Source organism: Typha angustifolia, chromosome 6, assembly GCF_048772165.1.
Source record: "Typha angustifolia cultivar Huaian chromosome 6, ASM4877216v1, whole genome shotgun sequence".
NCBI lineage: Eukaryota > Viridiplantae > Streptophyta > Magnoliopsida > Poales > Typhaceae > Typha > Typha angustifolia.
The window spans coordinates 136,736-148,933 of record NC_133244.1 but is presented as its reverse complement, the minus strand read 5'-3'; the positions used below and the strand labels follow the sequence as shown (position 1 = coordinate 148,933).

General features: G+C 41.1%; 1 protein-coding gene across 1 annotated transcript; it reads left to right on the top strand.

Moving 5' to 3' along the window:
- The first annotated feature begins 4,765 nt into the window (after positions 1-4,765).
- On the top strand, positions 4,766-8,510 carry LOC140761679 (pentatricopeptide repeat-containing protein At5g50280, chloroplastic). Its single transcript, XM_073099109.1, has 3 exons — positions 4,766-5,670; positions 6,479-8,035; positions 8,183-8,510. The coding sequence occupies exons 1-2, from the start codon at positions 4,817-4,819 to the stop codon at positions 7,761-7,763; spliced, it is 2,139 nt and encodes a 712-aa protein (XP_072955210.1). The 5' UTR covers positions 4,766-4,816; the 3' UTR covers positions 7,764-8,035; positions 8,183-8,510.
- Positions 8,511-12,198: the final 3,688 nt, after the last annotated feature.

Below are 12,198 nucleotides of genomic sequence, written 5' to 3'. Positions count from 1 at the left end.
AAAAATATCGATTAATTAAGGCTCATGGTCTAATTCATTAAAATTGATTTACACCCATGATATGATTAGCAAACGGCCCTCTTAAATAATTAAATATATTTCCCGTTGATATAGATAATTACATCAAGGATTTGAAATTATAATAAAATAGATGAACAATGATTAACCTATTTAGATCAGGCCTAAAGAAAGGGGCTGGGGCTACAACCAACCTAAAGACCACCACTTGATCTACTAAGATATTGACCCGAAGCCCACAGTATCCACCAAAGTCACATAAGCCAAGCTACACCCATAATTTAGGGCTAGGCTGCTTGCAGCCCAAGTTTGGGCTAGGCTGCTTGCAGCCCAAGTTTGGGCTAGGCTACTTGCAGCCTTAAATCCACCACTCACTTGGGCTTGGCTACAAGTAGCCCAATGCACTCCAAGCTCAGACTGGGCTACACCCAGCCTAACCCAAAACACAAATTCGGCACTCGAGCTGGGCTACACCTAGCCCGAGCCCTACAGCTCGACCTAGTGCTCAGGGTGGCTACACCCAGCTCGAGCCTGACCACCCCCTCATTGACTCAGATTAACCGAGGAAGTGAAGGAAAAGGGTTGCCAACAAGCACCGTCACTGGCAGCCAAGCTGGTACGACGATCGACTCCCTACTGGCTAAGAAAACTATCACGATGCCAACCAACCGACAAAGGAGGTGACGGTTACCAACTAGGCAACAAAAAGCCCAATGGTGGGGAGGGGAAGCTTTCGACGGTCCTAGCCATCAGTAGCCTCGCCCAACCTTGCCAACACCCTCCACTTAGCTAGCAGAAGCTAGCTAAGGGGGAGCCTAGCCGCTAAAGGCGGCCGACGGTGAGAACTGCCCTCATACAGGCCGTCGGTCAAAGTGAGGGGTCGCCCAATGAAGAGAGGAAGCTCACCGGACCAACGCGGACAGGTACTAAGCTGCTGACCTGTCGAATCACTACGAGACCAAGAGGGGAAAGTTTTGAAGGAGAAAAAACTCAAACGCTAACACATTATTAAATTAAATTTTACCCAATGATAGAGGCAGCTCCAACGCTTTGATCCACGGGGTCGACGGCACTCTGACATGGTGGAAAAAAGAAAGAGGGAGAGTGAGCTGGCAGGGAGAAGAAGGAAGAAAGAAAAAGAAAAGAAGGAAAGAAGGAGAAGAAGAAAAAAGAGAAGGGGAAGAGAGGAAAGGGACGCACGTGCCCTGCACGTGCACGCCTAAATTTTTTTTTCTGGTTGTTACACTTCCACTCCATACTTGCTTGTGTGTCCCATAACCTTTCCAAGTGGAATTAACCTGGGGCTTGGCCGTTTGGAAGGAATCCTGGCTAAGGTCCGACCAGCCATCTCTGAGTTGGAGCTCATGGAATTGCTCCAACCAGATTAAGGACTGTGATTCTAATACTTAGTTCTTTCAATTATCAGATAAAATTCTTGCTAACTGGAATTTGATCAAATCCATTGAATTGGATGATTTTTCTAGTACTTTTGATAGTTTCATTATCACTAAGTCTTTTGTTGATTTTTACTTGGCTCTTTGGGCCGATGATTAGCCTAATATTTTTGATCTCCCCTTTGGCCCCTCTCCCCTCCCTGAATTTGGATTGCCATGATTAGATTCTCAGGTCTTTTGGTATTGAGGAGGTGAGATTGGTTGTTTATTCGATGCCAGCAGGTAAGGCCCCTAGTCTAGACGGTTTTCTTGTTGATTTTTTCTACACTTACTGGGATGATGTTAGTTTAGATCTTGTCTTAGCTTTGTAGAGCTTCCATTATAACGAAATTCTTCCTCTCTCGTGAGTTCAAACTTTTATTTCTTTTCTTCCGAAAAAGCCTAACCCTACTTGGGTGATGGATTTTCGACTCATCTCCCTTTGTAACGTGGCCTATTAGATTTTAGCGAAGATTATAGCAAATAGAATCAAATATATTTTTGTCTGAGATCATCACCTCTAAGCAGTCCGCCTTTGTCGCTGGCAGGCACATTCATGATAATATTTTTGTTATGCATGAACTCACTCATTCGGTGTATAAGGGCTCTAGCTCCACCGCTTATATTGTTATCAAAGTTAATCTTGGAAAGGCATATGATCGTATTTCATGGTCGACTATTTTTAATATTCTTTCTTGGATGTGCTTTCCTGTGAAGTATATTAACTAGATTAGGGCTTGTTTAACTTCGGTCTCCTTCGCGGCCATGGTTAATGGGTCCCCCTCTCGTTGGTTCGTGGGTCACAAGGGCATCCGTCAAGTTAATCCCTTATCCTTGTATCTGTTCATTATTATCTCGCAATTACTTACTGCTTTGATTAATGATGCGGACGACTCCAAAGATTTGTTTCCCTTTAAACTTGGCAACTTTACTCTTAGTCACCTGATGTAAGCCGACAATCTATGGTTATTATCAGAGCTGATCCCATCTCTTGTGCTTCTCTTATGGAGATTTTAAGGCAATTTGAGATTCATACTAATCTTAAAATTAGTATGTCTAAATTTGAGGTTTTTCTTCAGCCTAATCTTGATCCCTCGATTTTTGAGTCATATTTGAATATCTTATGGAGGTTTTTCTTCCGCCTTCGAATTCGTGATCACAAGAATTTAATTATTCGCATTGATAAGCTGATGGCCGAGTGGAAACAGTCCAACTTGTCTCAAGCTAGTCGCCTCACTCTGATAAATTCCATAATTAATTCTATGCATGTTTACCTCCTACCTTCGTCTTAGACCCCATTAGCAGTGGTGGATCGTATTGCCAAATTAGCTAGGACATTTTTATGGGATAAGGGGGGTGGCCAGAAAGGGCTTCACTTTATTGGTTGGGATAAAGTCACCACCCCTAAGGCTGAAGGTGGCTTGGCCATCAGAGATCTTAGGTTGATCATACTTGTCCTCAAAGAAAAGAGGCTTTTGGCCCTCCTCAATCATGAGGACTCCCTGTGGGTCCGACTGGTTCAGGCTACGTATGGCACTCCCCACCCTTGGAAAACGAACTATGCTTCTCACTCTGCTAGTATTTGGAAACTTTTTATCTCTACTCGCACCCAAACTAAAACTAGGTTCCAAAAAAGTTATTTGAGACGGAAGGTCCACGACATTAATTATAGATCCGTGGATCAGCCTAGTTCCTCTCAGCAAATGGCCTACTTTTCTTAACACTAGACATTTGGCCAGGTTTCATTACGTCTCGGATATTCTTGATCTGTTTGGTCTATCGCTTTATGAGTGTATTGTGAACATTAATATTCCCATTAGGGTGGGGATGATTACTGGATTTGGACACCCCACCCTTCGGGCTGGGCGTCGACTAAGTCGGCTTACCACTTGCTCAAACTCTTTGAGAAACCTCCTCAGAAGAATTGGAAGGGTTCTGTCCCAAAACTTTAATGGACCTTGATAGTATCTTCATGTTTGGATCTATGAAGGAGGATGGAGGAGGTAGCATTGTGTGTGCGTGATCCGTTTGCCCTTGGGCTGCTTGTGCGTGGAGGTGTAGAGTTTCTCTCTCCCATGCGCGAGAATGTCTCCCCTTCTTCTCTTCTTTGAGCCGCTATAGATCTAGTGGTTGGTGTCATTGCGGATGCACACCAAGAAAGGCTGGCTCTAATACCAACTTGTTACGGTTGCTTTTAGTGAATTTTAGTTTCTGTCCAAATTGATAATTTGGACAGAAATTAATATAAAACTTGTGAAGGTAACTAGGATTGATCTAACCATTAGATTGATATAAAATTTTGATATGTCGTTCCTCTATGAGTTCAAAATCCAACGCAACTCCAATCACCTAAATCGCGTTCGAATGACCAAAATGCGTTCTCTGTATGTGTGAATGAGAGATTAGGCATTTGAATGATTGCGTTCGAATGCAGTCCATTAGGTTCAAACACACCTGCTAGAAACTATTTTATTTTCTCAAAATATAAATAGAAACAGATACAAATTGAAACGGTTTCACTATGCATCTAAATAAAAAACTGCAACACTATCGTGAAGCTAATCAGTCGGCTGATTGACTTGCTAATTATGCTAGGAATATGGCTCTCAGCTGCACCTGGGAGGGCTCGGTTCCCCCTCCTTGCTACCTATTTTGGCCACTGATATCAGCTCAAAACACCAAGCCCCCCTTCACTTGTAGAATAAAGGTGGAATAAGCATAAGTATTCTAATTTTTAAAACTAGAAGAAGATGGCTAATACTAGTATAAGCAATTGTAATGTTTAGTTCAATACTAGTAGAAGGTGTAATAATTATATTTGATGTGATATAAAGTTGATATTAAAATAATAAAATTGTATTAGGCGTTGGTGATGTTTTAGACCCAATGACAAAAATACCCTTGACTATATGTTAAATAGTAAATAGTATGGGGCATTTCTATAGTGGACTTCCCTACATTAAAGGCCCAATCGGAAGATGAAAAAGGTGACCGGTGTGCAAGGTTAAGTACGAGGTTATAACCCCGCACTCTAGTATGCAAGGTTTTACCCCGCATTATGCAGGGTTATAACCCTGTACTCGGATGTTCATTAATGCTACCTAGCGAGAGCGTCAGAGCGATCGTGGGCGAGGGCGGAGATGTACTATCTTTCACGCGAGGGCGGAGATGTTGCCTTACCCGGGTAAAGGATAATGTATTCGTTGTTTGTTTAAAAGAAAAAAGAAAAAAGAAAAAAGAAAAAAGAAAAAAGAAAAAAGAAAAAAACTTATGGACTAAGAAGTAGGACGATTTGAGAAGTTCTATAGTTTTTAGATGATTAATCGATATTTCATTTATCCGCTTCTCGGCTCCTTTTCCTAGCCATGGCGCTCAAAATCCTCAAACCCTTTTCCTTCCCGTCCTCAACTCCCAATGCCCACCTCCTCAATCCCTCCGCTTCTCCTTCTCCCTTCCCATCTTCACTCCGCTTCCATTCGAGACCTCCAAAAATCCAAAACTTCTCGTATTCCTCTTCCGCCCCGATCTTTCTTCCCCACCTCGAGTTCCATGACCAAGGAGCCGAACCATCCGGAGAAGACGAGAAAGGAGGGGACGAAGTGGAAGGATTACTCGGAGAAGTATCGGAATCCGAGGTGGAAGACGAAGAGGAATCTGACCCAATTGTTAGTTTCTTCAAGAATCGGACTCAAATCGAAGACCCGAAGCAGGAAGGCCGGCTCTCTCTGCAGAGGAATCGCTGCTCCTCGTGGCACATCGCTGACGTGGAAACTGACGATTCCAACCTGGGTGATGACAACGAAGAGGAAGATGAGCAAGTACAGGAATTGGGTCCTGAGGTCTTAAATGATCCGGGTTCGGAAAATGGGGTTGCGGAGGAGATTCTTGGGATTGCAAGGAAGCTCCCAGAGAATGCTACATTAGGAGATTTTTTGGATCGTTATGTCGGAAAGATCGGGGAAGGGGAATGCATTGAATTGTTGGGGAGGATGGGCGAGGAAGGATTGGTTTGGGGGTGTTTGTATTTCTTCGAATGGATGGGGTTGCAGGAGCCGCCGCTGGTGACCCCGAGGGCATGCTCAGTTCTATTTCCGGTATTAGGTCGGGCCGGGATGGGAGAGAAGCTGATGGTTCTTTTGGGGAATTTGCCTCGGGCAAAGAAGTTTAGGGATGTGCGTGTCTACAATGCTGCGATTTCCGGCCTCGCCTGCTGCGGAAGGTGCGTTTCTTTTCTTCTGCAGCTTGGGATAATGAATGTGTTAAAGCATAGAGTCTATGAGCTGGGCATATTCCTAGCGTGAAAGATAGTACAATTGGATAACTTGGCTTAATATTACTTTAGGTACATATTTTGCATTCTCCCTGGCTTCGTAAAGAAGGCTTGCAAAGTAATTCATTCATTTCAGATGATTGGTGCAATTCACTATTGTCTAAAGGTTCTCCTTTAAATTATTTTGTGGTGGAAATGTTGTTCAGGAGGCACATCCTGATGACCTTTTGTTTTCTTTTTTGAATTTAGACAGTTGGTCTTTTCTAGTTTGTATTAATGTTAAAAGTCTTCGATATGGAATATTATTCTATTTATTGAAGTACCTCAAGAAGGTCTTGTTCATTGATTTTACTTGGTCAGAAGACGATTTTGCTCAAGTAAAATCAGGGCTCCGGGCCAGTTAGTAAGCTGAATATCATACTATCTTAATTTTAATAGGGTCGTCGAGATTTTTTTTCTTAAAAATAAATATATAAGGAAAAAAAGATCTTTTATCAGAAAATGAATAAATTGAGATGGAAAACATTGTGATATGAGCAAGATGTAGGAGTATCAAAAGGCATCTTTTGGCTACTATGCAATTCGCAGAGATCAGTGGCGTTGGAGAGCATAAAAATGACACCATTAACCTCTTGTATACTATATTATTGGTGAGCATAAAAATGACACCATTAACCTCTTGTATACTATATTATTGGTGTTCTCTTTTGTATCCTCTAATCTGCTCTGATATTATTATGTTTTTTGGTCATCTCAGGTATGAAGATGCCTGGAAAGTGTTTGATCTTCTGGAAGCAAACAATATCCAGCCAGATCATGTGACATGTTCTATTCTAATAACTATGATGAGGAGAAGTGGGAAATGTGCAAAGGATGCCTGGCAGTTCTTTGAACGAATGAACAGGAAAGGTATCAAATGGAGTTTGGAAGTCGTCGGTGCTCTTATGAAGTCCTTTTGCGATGAGGGGCTGAAAAAGGAAGCCCTCATCATTCAATCAGAAATGGAGAAGAAAGGAATTGCATCCAACACAATCATATATAATACTTTGCTAGATGCTTATGGAAAATCTAACCAGGTTGAAGAGCTAGAAGGTCTTTTTGCAGAAATGAAAGGAAAGGGCTTACAGCCAACAACAGCAACCTATAACATTCTAATGGATGCCTATAGTAGAAGAATGCAACCTAAGATTGTTGAATCTCTACTCTCTGAGATGCAAAATTTAGGTCTAAAACCAAATGTTAAATCGTATACCTGCCTTATAAGTGCCTATGGTAGGCAGAGAAAAATGAGCGACATGGCAGCAGATTCTTTTTTGAGAATGAAGAGGGAAGGAATAAAGCCTACATCGCATTCATATACTGTGTTGATTCATGCATATTCAGTGGATGGATGGCATGAAAAAGCTTATATGGCATATGAGAATATGAAAAGAGAAGGAGTAAAACCTTCTATAGAGACTTACACAGCTCTGCTTGATGCATTTAGGCGAGCTGGTGAAACAGAAAAGCTAATGGAGATCTGGAAATCAATGATGAACAATAAAGTTCAAGGTACAAGAGTCACATTTAACATTCTTCTAGATGGTTTGGCAAAACATGGCCTTTATGTTCAAGCAAGAGATGTGATATATGAATTCGGAAAGATAGGTTTGCAGCCCACTGTCATGATATATAATATATTGATGAATGCCTATGCACGGGGAGGACAACACTACAAATTGCCACAGTTACTGAAAGAGATGGCAGCTCTTAATTTGAAGCCCGATTCCATTACTTATTCCACCATGATATACGCTTATGTTCGGGTACGTGATTTTACTAGGGCTTTCTATTATCACAAACAAATGGTTCGAAGCGGACAAGTGCCCGATGCCAGATCCTATCAGAAATTGCGAGCTATTTTAGATGTGAAAGCTGCAACAAAGAACAGAAGAGATAGAAGTGCTATATTGGGAATAGTCAATAGCAAGTTTGATATAAAACCGAAAAAGGGCAAGAAAGATGAGTTTTGGAAGAGTAGAAAAAAGAGGTCCATTATATGAAGGGTTATTGACAATAGGGAATAATACAGTGAAAACCATTATGATTGCAGTTGATTGGTCAATTCATTTCCATTAGTATATCTAATTAGAGTGGCATTCATTCCTTGAAATTTGTCAAGATATGCTTCCATTAAGGTCACTCAGTTAAACAAAGGTGATTACCTTGGACAGCTTGGTCAACCTCAAATGTCAAACAATTACTGCAATCCCTGTTTTATGAAGGATCATTTTGCATATTTATTCTCCTTACGCTCATGCTGAAGCATCTTCAGGTAGTTATTACTTCTCTTTGTTACTAAATGCAAGTAATGCCCAGTCTGAGAAAAATCCAAATAAATGTACCTGTTGCACATTAGAATTGTTCTCTCTGGATATTGATATAGAATCATAATTTATATTTGCACATTCTTTCTACACAGGAACCTAATGAGCAAGGAAAAGGATATGGAAGATGTTATGAAAAGATGAAGACGGTCCAACGATTATGAACTTTTTTGTCTTACAAATTTCAGCATCTAACAAATTTTATGCAAGTTTCCTTTAAGAGTGGTCACAAGGGTGTTATCTTGATAATATGACAGAAGTTTTGGTATTGCAAACAGGAAAGAAGGTATTAGATGCATGAAAAATTATCTGAATAAAATGTATGAGATGTTCTATCACTCAAATATCCACTGTCTCAAATCTCCAGCATGTTTGATATGTGAAGTTTTTATCATTTTCCTATGAACTTACGATGGCGTTAATGATGATTGATGAAATATGAACAGTTATAGTTTTTACCTTTACAACATTAGAGGTATTTGTGTTGAAAGTAGATACTACTAAAGGAGGTCTTAAGTATCTTTTGCATTTCAAATCCACATTAGTGGGACTCTATTTAATAGACTACTGTTACAATTGGATACGACGAAAAGGCGTGTACAGAATGGCAGAGCTTTCCTTCAAAACATGGTAACATTTGACTTTAGACAATATAAACACCGTAAACTTTTGGACATTGATTTTGCCTGGGATGTGGTATCCACGCACATACATTCAATTAAGCAGGTAATAGGTATCTGTCAGTTCTTCAAGATCCTAGTCGTCTGAAAAATTGATTTAGAATCGTACTTAAAAATTAAGACTGAGTAAGAAAAATTAATTTGAATACTATTCAAACTAAAAAAATAAAACTCAAGTTAGTGAGCAATACACCGAGTAAAAATAGAAAATAAAAGGTTGCTAACGGATAAGAAAAGTAGAAAAGTTCTCTCTCACCCAAGAGAGGAAAATATCATGGATCTGCCAAACCGGATCGATCTACTCAATTAAACCACAGAAACAAGTTTCATTTATAAACACCACCTGCAGCAACGACTTGTTTACTTAAACTCCTCACTCAATGAAATATATGCTTCGTAAGAGAATTCAAGCTCTTTCTAAGTTGACACTAGAAATTAATTAAGTTCACCCTCTAGGTCTAAGTCCCTTAACTAAAGTGATTTGTGCTAGATCAAATCTCAATCAGACATATGAAGTAATTCTCCTCACTCAAAATGAAATATATGCTTCGTAAGAGAATTCAAGCTCTTTCTAAGTTGACACTAGAAACTAATTAAGTTCACCCTCTAGGTCTAAGTTTCTCAACTAAAGTGATTTGTGCTAAATCAAATCTCTAAAGGAACCTCCAATTTCGAATTGAATTTTGATCTTTCTTCGCTGTCCTGCACATGCCATCCAAACGCCACTTAAGTCCTGCATGTGCCATCCAAATACCACTTAAGTTTTGTTAACTGAGTGTTCCAATTGTTCCAATGCCATGACCCTGTTCGAATGAGATCTTGAAATCTGCTTTCTGAAATTGATTTTCAGTTTAAATATTTAAACATCCCTAACGCGCCACACTTCATTCACATGTAGGTTATAAAAGCTAGCAATATTGTCAAGACATAGAGGTCACACTGCTTAAGATAGTGTATGTGTTCTAGTGACATGCTATTATGTAAACATAATAGAAACGATAAATCAACAAATATGATAGCAATAACATCATAATGAAAATATACATCATCACTACAAAATATGCTATTATAAGACATACTGTCTATGACTAACACAAGCAATGTGAAAAATGATCTAGTGAGACTTATATATCACTAATGAGATATTATACTATATATGATCCACCATTGTAAATAAATATTGATTAAAAACAAGGAAAGCTAGTCCAGTTGACAATGTTATCGATCACAAATAATAATTCAAATAATTTAAATAAATAAATATATATATATACCAAGCAAGGGCCTGATTGGCCCCAAACCCACAAATGGCCCAATCGAAAGCTTGACAAGGGAGAGGAACTACAACAAGGGAAGGATGAAATCAGGATGGAGAGAAAGAAAGGCATTAAGTGGCCATTAGTGGTTCGCCGATCAAACATGTGAAAGCAGAGAGGGTGTGTAATCTAGTGACACAGCGAGAAAAATAAGAGTGAAGAGAGCTTATGGGAATACATGTGGAAACAAAAGAGTTCATTGAGAAGGTCAAGAGAGGGGGAGGGGATTTGCTGATAAAATGGAAATTAGTCCTAGTGCCATAGGCTAATGCCCTATATCGCAAGAAAATATCATAGCCAATGGAAGCCACCCCGAGGATGCCCATCATAGATAAGCCAGCCCTCACAACACTCTGTAGGGTGGAGAAGGCCCTTGGTCACCAGCATGCACCATGTAACAACCTAGAAATTCTTTTTGGCTTGCACGTGATCGCACGTGTGCTGTAACTAGGGCGTGCACGTGTAGGACACATGCGCCCCTTCTCTTTCTCTTTCCTTCCCTCCCTCTTTCTTCTTCTCTCTTCCTTTTTCTTTTCTTCCTTATCCCCACTAGCTAACTTTTTCCCCCATAGAGGATGTTGTCGCACCGGAGAACTACTGAGCTTGCCGACCTCGGGGATCGAAGTGTTGAAGCTCCCTCCCTTGTCAGGTAAGTTTAATTTAAAAATGTGTTAGTGACCTAGATTTTTTTCTCCAAAGTTTTATCCTCTCGGTCTCGTGGGAGCTCCCTTCCTCGTTGGCTGACCTCGTGCCTTGCTGCGTCGATCTAGTGAACTTCCTCTCCTTGTGTGGATGCCTTTGGTGAACGAAGCCCTTGCGGTTGGAACCACCAAGCATCTCCTCGCTTTGGCCGGCGGCTGTGGCAAGGTGGATTCTTGCCGCCAACCACCTTTGGTAGTTGGGCTTCCCCTCGGCTAGCTTTGCTTATTGAGGGGAGTGTGTTGGTGGGGTCAGCTGGATTTGTCGACGGCTCTTTCCCTCTCCCTCCCCCTGCCCCTACCCCATCGATTAGGTTTTTGCTTATTGGTGGTTTGCTATCTTCTTCGTCGGCCGGGTAGGTACACAATGGGTGCCTTCTCCACTAGATGGGTGTCGACCGACCTATTGGCCCTAGCTGTCAGCAGTAGTAGTTGTCGGCAACCATCACTCCTTTCTTCCTCTCGGCTGAGATGAGGAAGGACAGAGGGGTGGTGGGCTAGGCAGAATGTAGCCTAGCTCATGGTGTAGGGCCTGGGTTGAGTGCAGCTTAAACCAGCTTGGGCTTGGACTGGGTGCAGCCTAGCCCACGGTTTTGGGGTTGGGCTATCGTCAGCCTAGCTCGAGTGGCTTGCTTGGCCTTCTTATTGGTTAGGCTTTAGGTCTAATTTTGTGATACACTTAGTTAGGATCTTTTCTTATTGCATTAGGTGTTTATTTTTATTAAAATTAAATTCCTGTAGGTCGCATTCGAATGCAGGTGGAGTCGCGTTTGAACACTTGGGAACGCCCGCATTTGTGAACGCCTTTGTGAACGCCCGCGTTCGAACGACTTGTGAACGCTTGTGTCGCGTTTGCAAATCCAGAGAAGGGGCTTTTTGAATGTGTTCGAACGCGATCGACGAGAATCCTCTAGAATTAGGATTTCATATTATTTTAGGACTTATTGACTAGCCTCTATAAATATGTGGATGGCCACCAACTTCATAATGCTATTGGATTCTTAATTTTTTGTCTCCTATCTTCTCTTTAGACTCCTCTCTCCCCCCTCTTCACCATCCTTCCACCTTTACCGTTGGCAAGGTTTCTCATCGCTTCTAATCTCCTTCGTCTATCGAGTCACCCCTCTTCTTTGGGATCTCGACCACTTTGTTCCCTTCATCTACTTCTCTTAGTCACTTCCACAATCCACCCTTATCTCCATACCCATCCATAACCCTAACATCCACTTCATCCGTCACCACTACCATCACCCACATTATTTCATATTTTCGTCCCTGCTACAGTTCGAATCTGCATAGGGCGTAAATATGAAAGTTGTAGATTAGGAAGTTATGGATCCAATCCAATTGGTTTAGTAATTTTATGACTATCGGAGAATATCTGACGAATATGTTCCCACGATTATACGGACTACTT